This window comes from Dipodomys ordii, unplaced genomic scaffold (genome assembly GCF_000151885.1).
Source record: "Dipodomys ordii isolate 6190 unplaced genomic scaffold, Dord_2.0 Scaffold65, whole genome shotgun sequence".
In the NCBI taxonomy this organism is placed as follows: Eukaryota; Metazoa; Chordata; class Mammalia; order Rodentia; family Heteromyidae; genus Dipodomys; species Dipodomys ordii.
The window spans coordinates 6,634,764-6,650,653 of NW_012267281.1; the positions used below are offsets into that span (position 1 = coordinate 6,634,764).

General features: G+C 46.6%; 1 protein-coding gene across 1 annotated transcript in view; it reads left to right on the plus strand.

Moving 5' to 3' along the window:
• Positions 1-7,394, plus strand: part of Slc15a1 (solute carrier family 15 (oligopeptide transporter), member 1) — a 27,322-nt gene extending 19,928 nt beyond the window's left edge. Inside the window, exons 14-19 of the mRNA XM_013022963.1 lie at positions 158-207; positions 1,743-1,850; positions 1,970-2,078; positions 3,194-3,337; positions 4,609-4,716; positions 6,738-7,394. Coding sequence (XP_012878417.1) covers positions 158-207; positions 1,743-1,850; positions 1,970-2,078; positions 3,194-3,337; positions 4,609-4,716; positions 6,738-6,926 — 708 coding nt within the window. The 3' untranslated portion in view covers positions 6,927-7,394. The remainder of the gene's footprint in view (positions 1-157; positions 208-1,742; positions 1,851-1,969; positions 2,079-3,193; positions 3,338-4,608; positions 4,717-6,737) is intronic.
• Positions 7,395-15,890: the final 8,496 nt, after the last annotated feature.

Sequence of the window (15,890 nt, forward strand, 5' to 3'; positions counted from 1 at the left end):
AAACCGGAAGTGGCGCTGTAGCTCAAGTGGTAGAGCACTCGCCTTGAGCTGAAGAGCTGAGGGACAGCGCCCAGGCCCAGAGTTCAAGCCCCAAGACCGACAAAAACAAAACAAAAAAAAACAAGAAAGGTGTTTATGTTACTGTTTTCTCTCTCAGGTAAAGGATGGGCTTAACAAGAAGCCAGATAAAGGAGAAAATGGAATCAGGTATGAAGATTTCTCTAAAACTTAACTTGCAGCCAGGTACCAGTGGCTACACCCATAATCCTAGCTAGTCAGGAGGCTGAGATCCGAGAATGATGATTTGAAGCCAGCCTGGGTAGACATAACCAGGAGACTCTTATCTCCAATTAACCAGCAAAAAGTCAGACATGAAGGTGTGGTTCAAGTGGTAGAGTGCTAGCTGTGAGGGAAAAAGCCAAGTATAGATGTAGAAATAGGCATACATCACAAAGCTCAACATAAAGGTTGAGTTGTTCTGTTCTGTACTTGGGTGCTCACTCTACTGTCTCTTCTCTAAATTGGACAGTGCTACAAGCCTTCACTGAGGCTGGGACCTTCTCATCACTAAAGTAGTACAAGAAATCCAAGGTCTTCTACATCCTGTAACACCTAAGGAAGCGGTCCTTAACCACCTGTTCTTGCTGTCTAACACCTGTGTGGTCCTGGGAGGTGTAGGCCAGGATGGAAGCATTGAGATGTAGGACCCAGGCTAGTAGACACTTCAGCTGGCACTGGGCACTGTCACTCCAGCCCCATCCAGCTCTAGGTCTCCACCATCTGACAGCCATCGCTTTCAGCCGTCTCTCCAGACCCCTGGGTTGGGCCCTCTCTTCCTACAACCCTTGCCCACCCTTCCCTATCCCAGTCTCTGAGAAGTAAAGGAAATATGGACTTTCCTTCTCATCCCAAAAGAAGCCCTATCTGGGGATGTCTTCCAGCTACTCAGCAATGTCTGCTGTTGGTCATTTGCCTTTTTAACATGAAAGCTTTCCGAACAAATAGCAGAAAGGCCTGGCTGCCTTGGAAGGGAAAAGCATCTCTACCTGTCCCTACCTACTTAATGTCTGTAAACTGGGTAATATTGAAAAAGAACTTAGAACAGTACCTAACTTGTATAAAGTACTAGACTACTTCAGGAATACTCCACTGCGCTCTCAGGTCTGGACCCATCTCTATGGAGAGTCTGTGTTGCTCTCAAATAATTGTCTTAAGCTGGACACTAGTGGCTCATGCCTGTAATCCTAGCTTCTCAGGAGGCTGAGATCTGAGGAGCAGAGTTCAAAGCCAGCCAGGGCAGGAAAGTCTGTGAGACTCTTATTTCTAATTAGCCATCAGAAAATCAGAAGTGGAGCTGTGGCTCAAAGTGGTAGAGTGCTAGCCTTGAACAAAAATTGCTCAGGGACAGCACCCAGGTCCTGAGTTCAAGCCCCAAAATCAACTAAAAAAAAAGTCTTTCTTTGACTCTGCTTTCAAATAAGCTTTCTCTATCTGCCTTAAAAATAAATTAAATAAATAAATAAAGTATTCAGCTAAATTATTTATCTTAGGGGAATTGTTATAAGTGCTGAGCAAGGGTGAACCTAAGCTTGCTAACATTCACCTTTAGACTCCAGAAGTTTCTAACAGTCTTTTAAATTCTTTCCAAAAAGTCATCTCAACTTAATGCCTGTTGTATGTCTCATAGCCTAAAATAAGGTATTCCACAGTTCAATTCCAAGTGAGACGATTTTCTATTTCAGATTTGTAAATGCTTTTAACGAGGTAATGAACATCGAAATGAGTGGGAAAGCATATGAAAATATCACGAGTCACAACGCCAGCGAGTATCAGTTCTTTCCTTCTGGCAAGTAAGTACCTGTGTTGGACACGCCTCCAGGTTCTAAGATGTCAAGTCTTTATCATTCGAAACTATATCGAGGTTTGTAATACCAAGAATGTTAAACCCGATCATTCTTTCTTTCAATAGGAAAACCTTCACAGTAAGCTCAGCAGAGATTCCACAAGACTGTCCACGTGTCTTTCAGTCTTCCAACCTTGACTTTGGCAGTGCTTTTACTTATGTGATCAGAAGGGAGGTGAGTAACTGGTTGCTATCCATAGACATTCTCTCAGACATCCTGCCAGGGGTCCTCACGACACGGAGAAAAGTAGGATAGGTATTAGAAGTGTAGAATTCATCGAACTCACCATGAATGCTTCAAATTACTGTTGACTTGGGTTAACAGTAAAATAAAATATAGCAGTCTGATGTACAATGACAAAGATTTCATGTTGGCCAGTGTCTTGTGTTTCTTTACTATTAACAAAAATATAGCAACTTATTTAAAGAGATGACAATGGTTTAAACAAAGTGGACTTCCAAGCTACTCTCTTATTTAAAAGGAAACATTATCCAGACATGGTAATTCATGCCTGTATCCTAACACTCAGGATTAAGAGTTCAAGGCCAGCCTAGGTTACACAGCGAGGTCCTGCCTTTAAAAAAGAAGAGGAGAGAAAAAGGAAAGGAAAAGGAGCTACAAAAAAAAAAAAAGAAGAAGAAGGGAGGGGAAGTGGCACTGTAGCTCAAGTGGTAGAGCGCTAGCCTTGAGCTGAAGAGCTGAGGGACAGCGCCCAGGCCCAGAATTTGAGCCCCATGAGAGAAGAAGAACGAGGAGGAGGAGGAGAGAGGGAGAGAAGGAAGGAAAGCAAGTAAGCAAGAAGGAAAAAAGGAAGGAAGGAAAGAAGGAAGGAGAAGGAGACTAGTGAACACATTCTCAACTCCCACTAGGGCTTTCCCATCACGAGTAGAAGGCAATGTTGCATATTTACATTTAAATTATGTACTTCCTTTCTGTGACCATGGAGCAGCCCTAGCGGGGAACTCTATTGGCCTTGTAAAGAATTGTTGTTCTACGAGCTTTACAACGTCGGTGGGGGGGGGGGGGGGGGGGGGGGGGGGGGGGGGGGGGGGGGGGGGGGGGGGGGGGGGGGGGGGGGGGGGGAGGCTGGGAAGGGATGTGAAGGGTAAACAAAGGAGGAGGATGCAATGCTTGGTAAGAAATGTACGCATTATCCCGCCCATGTAATTGTAACCCCTCTGTACAGTATGTTCACAAATAAAATAAAATTAAATTAAAAAAAAAAAAGAATTGTTGCTCTAGAAAGTTTCTCCACATCAGTTTCAACTTGCTGCTTCTTGATGGTTTAGAGTAACGGCTGCCCAGGAGAGCTGGAGTTTGAAGACATCCCCCCCAACACAGTCAGCATGGCTCTGCAGATCCCGCAGTACTTCCTGCTCACCTGCGGCGAGGTGGTCTTCTCCGTCACGGGACTGGAGTTCTCCTATTCCCAGGTCTGTGGTTCCTGTCACCCATGTGCCCCCTCCCCCCCCGCCCTGCCCACCTGCAGAAGTCACTGCTGGGGCTCCAGCTACATCTGGGATGGCTGTTTATAGTCTTTAAAAACTCTAGGAGGCACTATGGAATCTTCAGAACAAGGTCTCTGAGATCAATGGGGTCTTTACTGACATTCCTGTGCCATGAGCTCTGTGAGAGCTTCTGTCCATGCGTCTGTCCCCAAAATCACACTAACAGTCAGTACTAAGTGGGAAAAAAAAGCTGGATTCATGTCAGGCTAGAACATTCTAGATTTTACAGTGAGCAGAGGGGATCAACTCCTCAGCAAAGTGCTTGCTGCCAAGTCTGTGTCTTCAGCTGAGATCTTTGTAGGTCCCAGTAACCACATCGAATAAGGCCTTGCTTGAAGAACAAGTTTAAGAAATCCTGCTTTTAAGTGTGATAGACAAATGAGGCAATTGTTCTGGGGTTTGTTGGGGGTTTTGTTGGTGGTGGTGTTGTTGTTGTTCATTTGTTTTTAGCCAATACTAGGGCTTGAACTCAGAGCCTCCCACCCTCGCTTGGCTCTTTTCACTCAAGGCTGGCACTTTTGAGCCACAGCTCTACTTGCAGCTTTTTGCTGGTTAATTGGAGGTTAAGGGTCACTCAGATTTTTTCTGGCTTCGAACCTTGATCCGCAGACCTCAGCCTCCTAAGTGGCTAGGTTTACAGGAATAAGCCACTGGTGCCTGGGACAATTATTCTGGATGCCCAGATTAGAGCTTGATTCTTGAACTATTTTGTCAAAACTACATTAATAGTCACTGTGCCCCACAATTTTCAGTACCTGCCATCCTTGTAGGAAAGGCGGTGGATGGGACCTGGTTAATCCTTTTTGTGATGACCACATGGTCTAGCGAAGGCGAGGAAGGCATCCAGGTGATGAGAGCTGGAGGAGGGACACTGGAAACCCAGAAAACCAAGCACAGAAGGGCAGACCTGCAGCTCAGGGAGCAGGCTCCATTTGCATGAAGGCTATGCGTGGCTGGCTCTGCTTGGAAATGCTTTTGGGGAGTGGAGTTGACCCCCCCCCCGCCCTTACCAAGAGGAGCACTTGGGGAATGGCACATGCTCTGCTGCGGGAGAGTCCAGGTTCTTATCCATGTGATGCCCATCTTCTACTTGGGCGTGCCTGGCCTTTGCTATCGGGGGCTACGTGGTGGAGTGGTGGAGTAGTAGCTCAGAGGTCAAGCTCTAGATGGTGATTGGCTCTGCTTTGCTTCCTCAGGCTCCATCCAACATGAAGTCCGTGCTTCAAGCAGGCTGGCTGCTGACGGTGGCCGTGGGGAACATCATTGTGCTCATCATAGCCGGGGCAGGACACTTCAGTAAACAGGTACAGGGCAGAAGGAGCTGGGATGTCCTGCTGCACTGGGAATGGTCATTCCCATGATCCTCTCGGTCTGTCTATGAACACCTGGTCTCTTGGTCTAATGGCTGGAGACAATTGCCAGACAGGGTTTTCACCCGTAGCAATGGAGAAGGGAGTGTCAATTCTAACTTCCACCTGCTGTTGCACATTTGGAAACTGACAAGTGAAATAACCAGTCTGCGTTGCAGGACATACACCCAGCATAGTTTTCTACCAAAGAAAACACCTCAGCTTGGTGCTGGTGACTCAGGTTTAGGATCTTAGCTTCTCAGGAGGCTGAGATCTGAAGATTGCAGATAGAAGCCAACCAGGGGAACCAAATCTAGGAGTCATCTCTGATGCATAGCTCAAGTGGTAGAACCTTGACTGTGGATGAAAAAGCTAAGCAACAGTGCTCTTGAAGCCCTAAGTTCAAGCCCAGTACCAACATAAAACCAAATAAATGAGTGAATATATTTAAAAAGAATGTGATATTCATCACATAAAAGCCCTAAAGCAGGGGAGAATGATGGAAGAAGCTGACACTGACCAAGATGCACTATACTTATACATTGACATGCTGAATTGAAACACTTCTGCACAATTATGTACACATAATTTTAAAAATAAATTTAATTTTAGAAACAAGAACTCTAAACCAACACACCATCTAGAAACTTTCATGATACCTAAAGTTTAGCCATAGTGAAGGCTGTTTTCTAGCTATAATAAAATGAAGATGTTTCTGATATTTAAACTTCTAGCCTGAGGCAGACAAGCTCTGCCAGATATGAGTCTATCATCTCAATCTGTTATGGCTTCCCACGTCTCATCAGGCCCCAAAGGTATGTTAATGCCATGAGTGCATGAATTCACAGTGTTACCAAGGGATGATACAAGATCTGGGTAAAATTCTAGCATATTCTTCTTCCCACAGGGTACTGCTTAAAATTCTCTTGGTCCCATTCCACAGGCATCAGCCTTACCTATTTATTTATGTATTTATTTATTATTTATAGTACTGGGGCTTGAATTCAGTGCTTTACCTCTCACTTGGTTTTTGTGCTCAGGGCTCTACCGCTTGGCCACTTGAGGCCACACCCTCTACTTCTGGCATTTTGCTGATTAATTGAAGTTAAGAATCTCATGGACTTTTTCGGCCCGGGCTGGCTTTGAACCACGATCCTCAGATCTCAGCCTCTTGAGTAGCTAGGTTAATAAGTGTGAACCATCAATGCCTGATCCAGCTACATACCTTTTTTTTTTTTTCTGGTGCCAGTTGTGGGGCTTGAACTCAGGGGCAGGGCACTGTCCCTGAGCTGCTTCAACTCAAGGTTAATGGTCTACCACTTGAGCCACAGTCCCACTTCTGGCTCTTTCTGAGTAGTTTATTGGAGATAAGAGACTCACAGACTTTCCTGCCCAGGCTGGCTTCAAACCACAATCCTCAGATCTCAGCTCCTGAGTAGCTAGGATTATAGGCGTGAGCCACCAATGCCCAGCTCATCTACTTATCTTAAGGCTTGAATACCTCAGAAATTTTCTCTCATCTTCCCGAAGGCTTACGTTTCTGCATTTCTATGCTGTGAGAAAAAAGTTAGCTGTGACTTAGGCATTTGAAAAGAAATGTCCAAGTCTGTCCCTGAATTGATTGCCTGCCCATTTTCAATAATTTTTTTTGGGGGGGTCCGGTTGTGGGGCCTGAATCTGGGTCTAGGCGCTGTCCCTCAGCTCTTCAGCTCAAGGCTAATGCTCTACCACTTGAGCCACAGCGCCACTTCCGACTTTTTTCTTTTTGCTTATGTAGTGCTGAGGAATCGAACCCAGGGCCTCATGCATGCAAGGCAAGTGCTCTACCACTGAGCCACCTTCCCACCCTTCAATAATTTTTTAAAGCACTTTCTACCTAGTCATAGCAAGAAAATGTTTCTGCAATGCATACATATACATGTTCACATGACTTTGCTTTTATTATCCTTTTTTCCCCCCTTACTTCCCCTTCAAAGTGGGCTGAGTACATTCTATTTGCGGCTTTGCTCCTGGTCGTCTGTGTGATATTTGCCATCATGGCTCGATTCTACACTTATGTCAACCCAGCAGAGATTGAAGCTCAATTTGATGAGGATAAGAAGAAGAATGCAGAAAACAACAACCTGGGTTCCACATCGGAGCCTGTCTCCCAGACCAGGATGTGAAGGGCATTTGGCAAGGGCAAAATGAACTGCACCCAGCCTGGGCCCTGACCTCTGTCCCCAGGTGGCAGGTTGCTCCGCTGAATGAATGGCCTTTGATGGGGAAGACTTATTGTGAACCAAACCAAGAAATCAATTTTATAAGCAGTCATCGACGAATCTGAAACTCTAGATAAAGTCTTTTTTTTAAGTCTTATTTAAAGCTTCTTTTTTTAACACTAACAGCTTATATCTCTCCTGTCATACAAATGAGCTTAGTTTGGACTAACTTAATTGGGAGAGGGCTCCATATTGTTTTTGTTCTAACACTGTGGTGAAAACAATATTGAATGTGGCAGGAGCCAATGCCAAAAATGACCTCACAGGAATAGTAAATACAAGCTAGTAGTAACTGATAACTTAAAGATTCCTTTATTTTCCCAACCTCTACCTCTTTTTAAATTATGTATGACTAAAAGCCACACAAGTGAAGGCCAGTCGTAGTTTTTGAAGTTTCACTTGTATGAAATAAAATTCTTGTTCTTAATAATAAGTATCTGTGTATCTTTGAGTAAAAAATCTTTAACATGCTGTCTGGTTATAAAAGCAATATATGTTCATTAACGTTTCATCCAAAGTCAATAAAAGCATTAACAAAAGCAATGCTCACATAAGTAAACCCCAGGGACATGGAACATCCAAGTTTGTTTCTTCCTGGTCCTGTTTCCCCCCCCCGCCCCCCCCTCCCCCTGCCCAGGAGGGTAATAAAAATCTACATCTTTTCTTACTAGGATCTTTCTACACTCACATATGTGTACATTTTATAGTATTTTTCCTCAATACTGATGAGCACTTCCTGCTTGAAGGAAAAGTCCTTCCAAAAGAGTGTAAACCTTCCTACAGATACTTTGCCACTCCTATGCAAACTGGCAATCGTTCTTAGGCAAACTAGTCCACAGTGCTGGAGGTCACCTTGGTTCCTGGACTAGGAGGGACAGTCTGTTACTGATGAGCTGTATGCAAACGCAGTATTGCATGTAGAAGCTGTGTTGAAGGGGAAGTTTGAAGTCCAGAGTGAGGGACACAAATGTGCTATCAAATATTGCTCAAAGCCTTCTGAGGCCTAGGATCATCTCCATTTCCTGACGAGGGCTCCATTTCCTTGGGACATGTTTTATTTCTCTCTACAGATTCTTATCTAATCACCTTGAACTTCTGTGGCTGGAATATATCAAGTTTTCATTCACAGATCAAAGGGAAAAAAAATCAGATCCTAAGACACATTCTCTATCCACCAGCCTCAGCCCCTCCTCTGGGCTCAGCCTCCTTCATTCCCATTTTCAATTTCCCGTCAGTTTTCCCATCTGCCCTCCCTGCAGCATTTGGTGACATTCTTCCACACTTCAACACAACATTTCAGACCTCACTGTAGAGTCACAGTTGAACTCACCGAGACTGCAAGCACTGTGTGAATCTTGTTCACTGACCCCCAGAACATGATAGTCTTCTTTAAACATTGTGTGCTATCAGGAAGTGAAAGTAATCAGATTTCATCTGAACAAATTACTGGCATCCAATCAGAACATGACTGAATGAGCCTAATCACAAACTCCAATATAAAAGACTAGACCTAGGGGAGACATTGTCCAAAAAGAAATGTACTCTTTACCTGACTTATGTAACTGTAACCCCTCTGTCCGTCACCTTTATGCCAATAAAAAATATTGTTAGGGCAGGGAATGTGGCTTAGTGGTAAAGTGTTTGCCTAGCATGCATGAGGGCCTAGGTTTGATTCCTTGGTACCACATAAAATTAATAAAATGAAAGGAAAAATAACCATTAAAATTATTTTTAAAAAATTTATTTTAAGACTAGACCAAGGGGGTCACTAACCTTGTCACTCTAGTGGCTTCTATTCCCTGATTAACATTTTGCGCCTTTGATAGTGAAAAACAATAGTTACAGTACCAGCCCTCAATTTCCACTGCCTCACTCTTGACAGTAATTGAAAGAGCTAAAGCTGATCCTGAATCCCAACTTGTTTTAGGTCCCCTTTCTTTTGTGAGATAGAACCCCAGACCATCGGAGGCCTTTGAAGTCTTGTGTGAGGGTTCCCGGCACACAGTGAACTTCCAGATCATCTGAGTGAGCCAAACCTGATATTAACATGGCAGCCAGCTTTGCTGCGGTGGATTGAGATGACACCTTTTGAAGGGCATGAGCAGGGAAAGAGGGGAGCTTGGGAACCTTGTGCCTCTGTCTCTTCCAAGACTGACAGATGCCTGTATTGGTGTTCTGCTCACAAGGCCTTGAAAACTACCCTTTGCCATGAGTAGGGTGACAAAGGGAACACACAGGTGTTATCAATAACCTCTGCTCTTCTGCCCTTTCCTAGCAGTTTTCCATTTTGTTTTGGTTTTCTTTTCATCCATCTCTTAACTCTAGGCTGATGGGTGTCTGCACTGACTGGTGGACCCTTGTTTGAACACTAACTCACTGACTTAGCACTGTCTTGCATGGTGCTAGGGACAGAGTCCCCTGGAACAGACTTGAGAGCTGAGATCTAAAGATCTTCCTATTCTCAGAAGTATTTCCAATGTAACTATGAATTCATTTCCATGCCACGCTGATTTTCCTCTGGCCTACCTGATCCTGTTTTATCACTTGGTGGATGCTATTTATTTCAGGATACTTTGAGTTTCTTTTAGAATTTATGAAGGCATTTCAGTACATGGATGTTCAAGTTTGCCCCTGGTTGACTAGTTTATCTATAGAATTTGTCATGGATTCTGAAATTTTTTTTCTTGTGACACTAGGTGTTGAACTCAGAGTCTCACACTTGCTGGGCAGGCAATCTACCATTTGAGCCAGACCTCCAGCCTCCAATTTTTTCTGTACTCTTTAATGACAAACAACAGTGTTTATCGTATACTGAATGTTGGGTGTGAACATGTGGAGCACTCAGCCCTCCCCTGAATTACATGGATAAAGGTGCCATCTCTGATTATTCCCATTCCACATAGGGTGACTGGCCCAGGGCCCCCCAACAGTCCAACTGTACAGGTCAGACTCAACCATATCAGCTACCTCTGCCCACCAGTGTTAATCAGCCATGTAGAATACCTCATCCTACTCCTTATAACTACAGGAAGAAGGTTTTATGGCCCTCATTAGAGGTAAGGAAATGCGGGAAGCCAACTTGAGTAACTTACCCGGGACTTTATATCCAGCATTGACTATATCAATATTTGAACCCCAGTATGCCTGAACTAAGAGAAGAACCCGCCTCAATGCCATTAGGCTATTGAGTCAACTTCCACATGCCAGGAAGAAAACCTGGGATGGCCAGAGCCATGGGAATGGGGAAAACAAAACAAAGAGGGGGCGGGGGCCTCCAGCATGGACCCCACCCTGAGACAGAAGAGAAACCAGGAGATTTCAACTTCCTTCCCCATCTTAAAGGGAGCAAGGGTCCTGTGAGGATGGTACAGGAAAATTCTAGATTCTTCGTCTCCCTCCTCATGGAGGGAGATTGATGGATGATTGGATGGACATCCTACGCGCCAAGAGCTGTCTCAAGGTGACTCCCTCAACCAGGTCACAGCCCTGAACTCACCAGCAGAGGGCAGTGTTGCCTGGAAGGGGGGGAGTGACAGTGAGACCTCAGGAGGACAGGCCACCGTGCTGCAGAGAAGGAAGTCAGCCAGGACCCGTCAGGGGTCCCAGCTCAGGACAGCCAGAAATGACCAGGCTCTTCCATTTTTCCTCCTCAAAAACAGCATTCTTTTTTTGTTTGTTTGTTTTTTGGGGGTCCGGTTGTGGGGTCTGAACTCTGGGCCTGGGCGCTGTCCCTCAGCTCTTCAGCTCAAGGCTAGCGCTCTACCACTTGAGCCACAGCGCCACTTCTGGCTTTTTTTTTCTTTTTGCTTATGTGGTGCTGAGGAATCGAACCCAGGGCCTCAGGCATGCAAGGCAAGCGCTCTACCACTGAGCCACCTTCCCAGCCCTCAAAAATAGCATTCTTAAGCGTAGCAGTGAGTGACATGAACTACATTCACACGGTTGTACCATAGTCTCCAGTGGCCCTCTGGAAAAACAGAAGAGCAATTCTCCTTCACTCGCTTTTCTCCTGTGATGCCCAGCGCTTAAGGGCTTTCTAGAGAGCACCCTGGATCATGGCCTTGTCTCAACCCTGATCAAAGGCCGTAAATGGAGGGACCTGGCCTCCCCCGCTCCCCCCCCCCACACACAGCCCTGCAATGCCCTGGCCGCCACTGAGGCTGCAGGGAAGGAAGGAGGCTTTCCACAGGCCTCCCAGCACTGGCCTTGGGCCAACTCTGGCAGCATTCGATGGCTTGTCTGCTTCCGTCTCATGAGACTGCTCAGCTCCGTGGCTGTGTTTAAAGACAGAAGGAACAGGAACTGAAGCTGGTAGGTTGCTATTCTGGTGCCTGGCACAAAGAGCCACAGGCTTCTTAGGACTTGGTGCAAAGGCCCTAGGAGCTGCGTGCCGGGAGCAGAGGACCGGAGCAAGTGACGGGAGGCCCGGCCTGGGCAGAGTGAGAGTTCTCATTAACAGGCTCCTCCTGAACCCTGCAGCCCCCAACACCCCAGGACAGCAAGGAGAAGGGAACTCAGGCCAGGCATTACAGACCCCAGCTGACGTGTGGTAGGCAGCAGTGGAACCAACAGCCCTTTCTCCAAGTTGTGACTTTGGGTAGAAATGGCTTCTCAGCCTCCAGCACCCCCTTATGGTCACCCTTCAGCTTTGTCTCTGGTAAGATGGACCCCAGTTAGACCCACCTGCCACAAAACTGACTTTCAGAAAGACTAACCTTTATGGAGACTGACCTTTAGTTAGACTGACCTGCAAGAAGACTGACTTTAGCAAGAGCAACCTTCAGCAAGACTGAGCTTCAGCAAGTCTGACCTTCAAAAGGACTAACCTGTAGCAAGACCAAACTCCAGTAAATCCTTAGTCTTACTAGGATCTCTGATCAGATTTGCAAACCGAGAAGAGATTCAGGATAGGCCATGCTCAGCCTCCAAAAGCTGCTGCCCGGATGTGTCCAAGAATTATTCACTAAGGATCCACAGCAGGCATCCAAGGAGGGGGAGCAAGAATGAGCAAAAGCATAAGAGTGTGTGTGTGTGTGTGTATGTGTGTGTGTGGTCCGCGCCCATGCACCCTGAATTGCTAACAGGAAACATGCAACAAGTGAAGCAAATGAAATCACGAGTGAAGTTACGGGAGGGTGGGACTCAGTTGCAGTAAGCAGTGATCCTGGATGTGTGGGGCGTGGAAGAAAGTGAGGTGTGAGGACTTCCTGCCAGAAAGACCTGGAAGTGGCCCAGGCAAGTGGGGCTCTGGGCAGGGAATGAGGAACTTGGGCGTGAGTTGCCTGCAGGTGGTTGGGGTAGGGACAGGGCTGGGGCAGACCAGGCTGGGTAATGTCCGTGCTTTCATGGGCTGGCACAGTGGCTGGGAAGAGGGGCTTGGGTAAGAACCCTGGACTCTCACTCCGCACTTCCCCCTTGTTAGCTCTGTGGCCTTGGGCGGGGCCGGGAGGGAAAACAATGCCTGCTGCCCAGGGCTGCTGGAAGGTGAGCCTGCTTCTTAGTGCTGTTTTCTGGGTCCTTGGGCAGTCGTCCTTGGGAGGCATGAGGAAATGAAGACATCAGAAACGCAGTGCATGGCAGATGGACCACAAACAGTAATCTGATCTTTAAGGAATCCATGGAAATCATGTGGTGTGAAGGTGCTGGGATTTAAAAGCAGGAAAAAACATTGTATGCTAGTCGTGGGGCCTGGGCTCTGGCCCTGAGCTTCCTTTGCTCAAGGCTAGCACTCTGCCACTTTGAGCCACAGTTCCACTTCTAGCCTTTTCTGGTAGTTAATTGGAGATAAGAGTCTCACGGACGGGCTGGGATGTAGCTCAGTGGCAAAGCGCTTGCCTAGCAAGTGCAACGTCCTGGGTTCGATCCCAGTACCAAAAAAGAAAAGACAAAAAAAAAATACAGTTAAAAAAAAAACAAACAAAAAGAGTCTCACGGACTTCCTGGGCTGGCTTCGAACCCTGATCCTCAAATCTCATCCTCCTGAGTAGCTAGGATTACAGGTGTGAGCCACCAGCGCCCAGCTAAGGAAGATTTTAAGAAGGGAATGGGTGATGGAAAGTGAGCAGGTGGCATGTAAGCCTCCAGTTCAAGAAGGGAGGAGCACATCGCTGCCACCTCTGAGAACAGAGAAGGAGGCGGAAGTCACCCAGCAAAGCAGTCAGCTCAGTGACTTCCTGTTTCTACAATACGGGAGCCTGAAGTTGGGCGGCCCTAGGGTGTGGATAGAGGACCAAAGTGTTTGGCTAAAGAGCTGCCCCAATGCCAAAGGTCTATCTGGAAATTACCTGACTTGACCACAAGATGGCAGAAGAAATCACCTGTGGGCTTTGGTAAAATGTCAGAAGCTTCTTAGGAATTTTCAAATAACAGATCAGAAGGCCTCTTCAGCTTCAGGGGTATCTGTTTCAGGAAGTTTCCATCTGGAGACTCTGGTGGACTGAGCTAGTCTGATTGGAGCAGCAGAGATCACTGTTCCCTCGACTGCCCCAGGGGAAGCCAGGCAACAATTGTCCAGCAAGCTGAGACATTCTGGAAAGCGGCTCATGAGTATACAGCACATTCCACATGCCAGAGTCTGCATTACTTTATGTCTGTCCATATATATATGGCTATTTTCCATGTACAGGTGTAGGCCAGAAAAAAAACGTATAACTAATAATGAAAGGTAGTAATGTGTTAAGAAGAAAATACAGAAATAAGGAGATAGAGGGTACTGAGGGAGTGATGTTTTAGTAAAATATAATGATTGTTCTTTAAAATTCTCTATCTTCAAGAGGCTTCTTTTAGAACCTTTCATAGGAATCCAATCTAGAGCCCTGGTTTACAGCAGAATTCCAGAAAAAATACTTTCAAAACTATCTTGGGATTCCTTTCACCCTCTATTTTGTCATCTCTGTGTCCGTGTGTCCTGCTATCTTCCATTTTGATTTATGTGGCCCCTTTTCTTTGGTGATATCACTTGGCTTCTTGAGAAACAGACAGCTAGACATCAATTTTTTTTCCCTAGCGTCCTGCAGATCTAACAATATTGTTAGTCTCTCCTCTCATTTGATTGGCCTTTGGCTTGGTGTAGAATTCCAGTTAGAGATCATTTTCCATGGGAACTGGGAAGGATTTTGGCTGTACCAGAAGTCCCAGCCTAAGCCAACATAGACAATGTGAACACTTTCTGGCTCAGATTACTGGAAGTCCAAGGCCAACACAGTCTTCAAAGCTGGCCCAGCTGTCACAGCCTCATCAGTGACCCGCTCCCCTCTCTAGTCACAGGAAGTTCCTGCCAGTAGCAATACATCCTGTATCAGCCCCATGTGATACCAGACTTTCCCATATTCAAAGAAATCCCTCCCTTCCTTCTGGTTGGCGGAGTGCATATTCTAGGGATGACCCTTATTGGAACTAAGGGCCATGATCAGAATGGCAGGCAGAGTAGGCTCAGATTTGGGAGGTGACCACCTCCTCAGGAGACTGGGCCTGGGCAAGGGGGGAAAAAAGCAAGGGGAAGGAAGGGACACTTTCAACTGGGAGAGAAAAAAGAGTTTTTTCAGGATCCCTTGGGAAAGCAGGTAGAGGAAAACTTAGGAAATGGCGAGGCCCCCAACCTTGCTCCCTTTCAGACAGGCTCCTTGTAAGGGTTGAATTGTATCCACCACCACCAAAATGTTAAAATCTGAGCCCTTGGTGCTTGTGAAAGTAACCTTATTTGGAAACAAGGTAATCAAGGCCACAATGAAATAGAAGGTCCCTAAACCAATTTAATTCCATTTAAAAAGGAAAAGAAATAAAAACCCACAGAGACAAGCACACAGGAAGTAAGATGATAAAGGCCAACACTGAAGGAGTGAAGCTACAGGCGGAGAAGAGGCAATGGACTACAACAGCCCTGAATGTAGCAATGAAACACCTGGGACCTGGGACGCCCGGAAGAGTCTCCCCTGGGCCTTTACACGGAATGTAGCCCAGCTGATACCTGATCTGGACGTTATGAGAGGAGGGGTTTCTGCTGCTCTGAGTCATCTAATTTGTGTTCATTTGTCATGGCTGCCGTAGCGAACTCTGCCGACCTCAGCCAGCAGAAAGCAGATGGCAACTGAGCACCTGGATCTGTGGAGACCCTCCCAGGGCCAGCAGGAGGGAACAGCCGAGGTCTGGAGGAGGGGGGCAGCCTGGAAGGGAGTCAGCGCCTGACCTCCTGTTCATCTGCGTCTCATTAACTGAGCCCAGAAGCCAAGAGCAATGGCTTCTTTGTGCAGTTCAGACAGAGCCCGGAAGAGGGCAAGCTGGAGTCCTGGGAGCAAACCAGAAGGCCCTGGAGGCAGTGCCCAGCCCAGGGAAGCTCAGACAAGGACCTGGAAAGGCCTGTGGTGTCGCTGCTACCGGAGGCAGGGTGAACGATGAGAGCGGAGAACGATCTCACAGGAACAATTCAGGTTCTTCGGAATACAGTAGATTCTGGTTCTCCACACTGCCAGAAGACTGGAAAATGACTCGAGAGGAACCAGGTGGGCAATACTAAGGAGAATGGAGGGGCTCTGTGTCCCAGAGCATGACCTTGACGTTAGTGTCTCAGAACACACGGCCCCTGGCCATTTCTGCCCAGAGGATTGTGTTCTTCAGATTTCCTTCCTTCCTTCCTTCCTTCCTTCCTTCCTTCCTTCCTTCCTTCCTTCCTTCCTTCCTTCCTTCCTGTCGTGGGGCTTGAACTCAGGGTCTGGGCACTGTCCCTGAGCTTTTGTGCTCAAGGTTAGTGCTCTGCCACTTGAGGCACAGCACCACTTCCGGTTTTCTGGTAGTTAATTGGAGATAAAAATCTCATGGACTTTCCTGCCTGGGCTGGCTTTGAACCATGATCCTCAGATCTCAGTCTCCTGA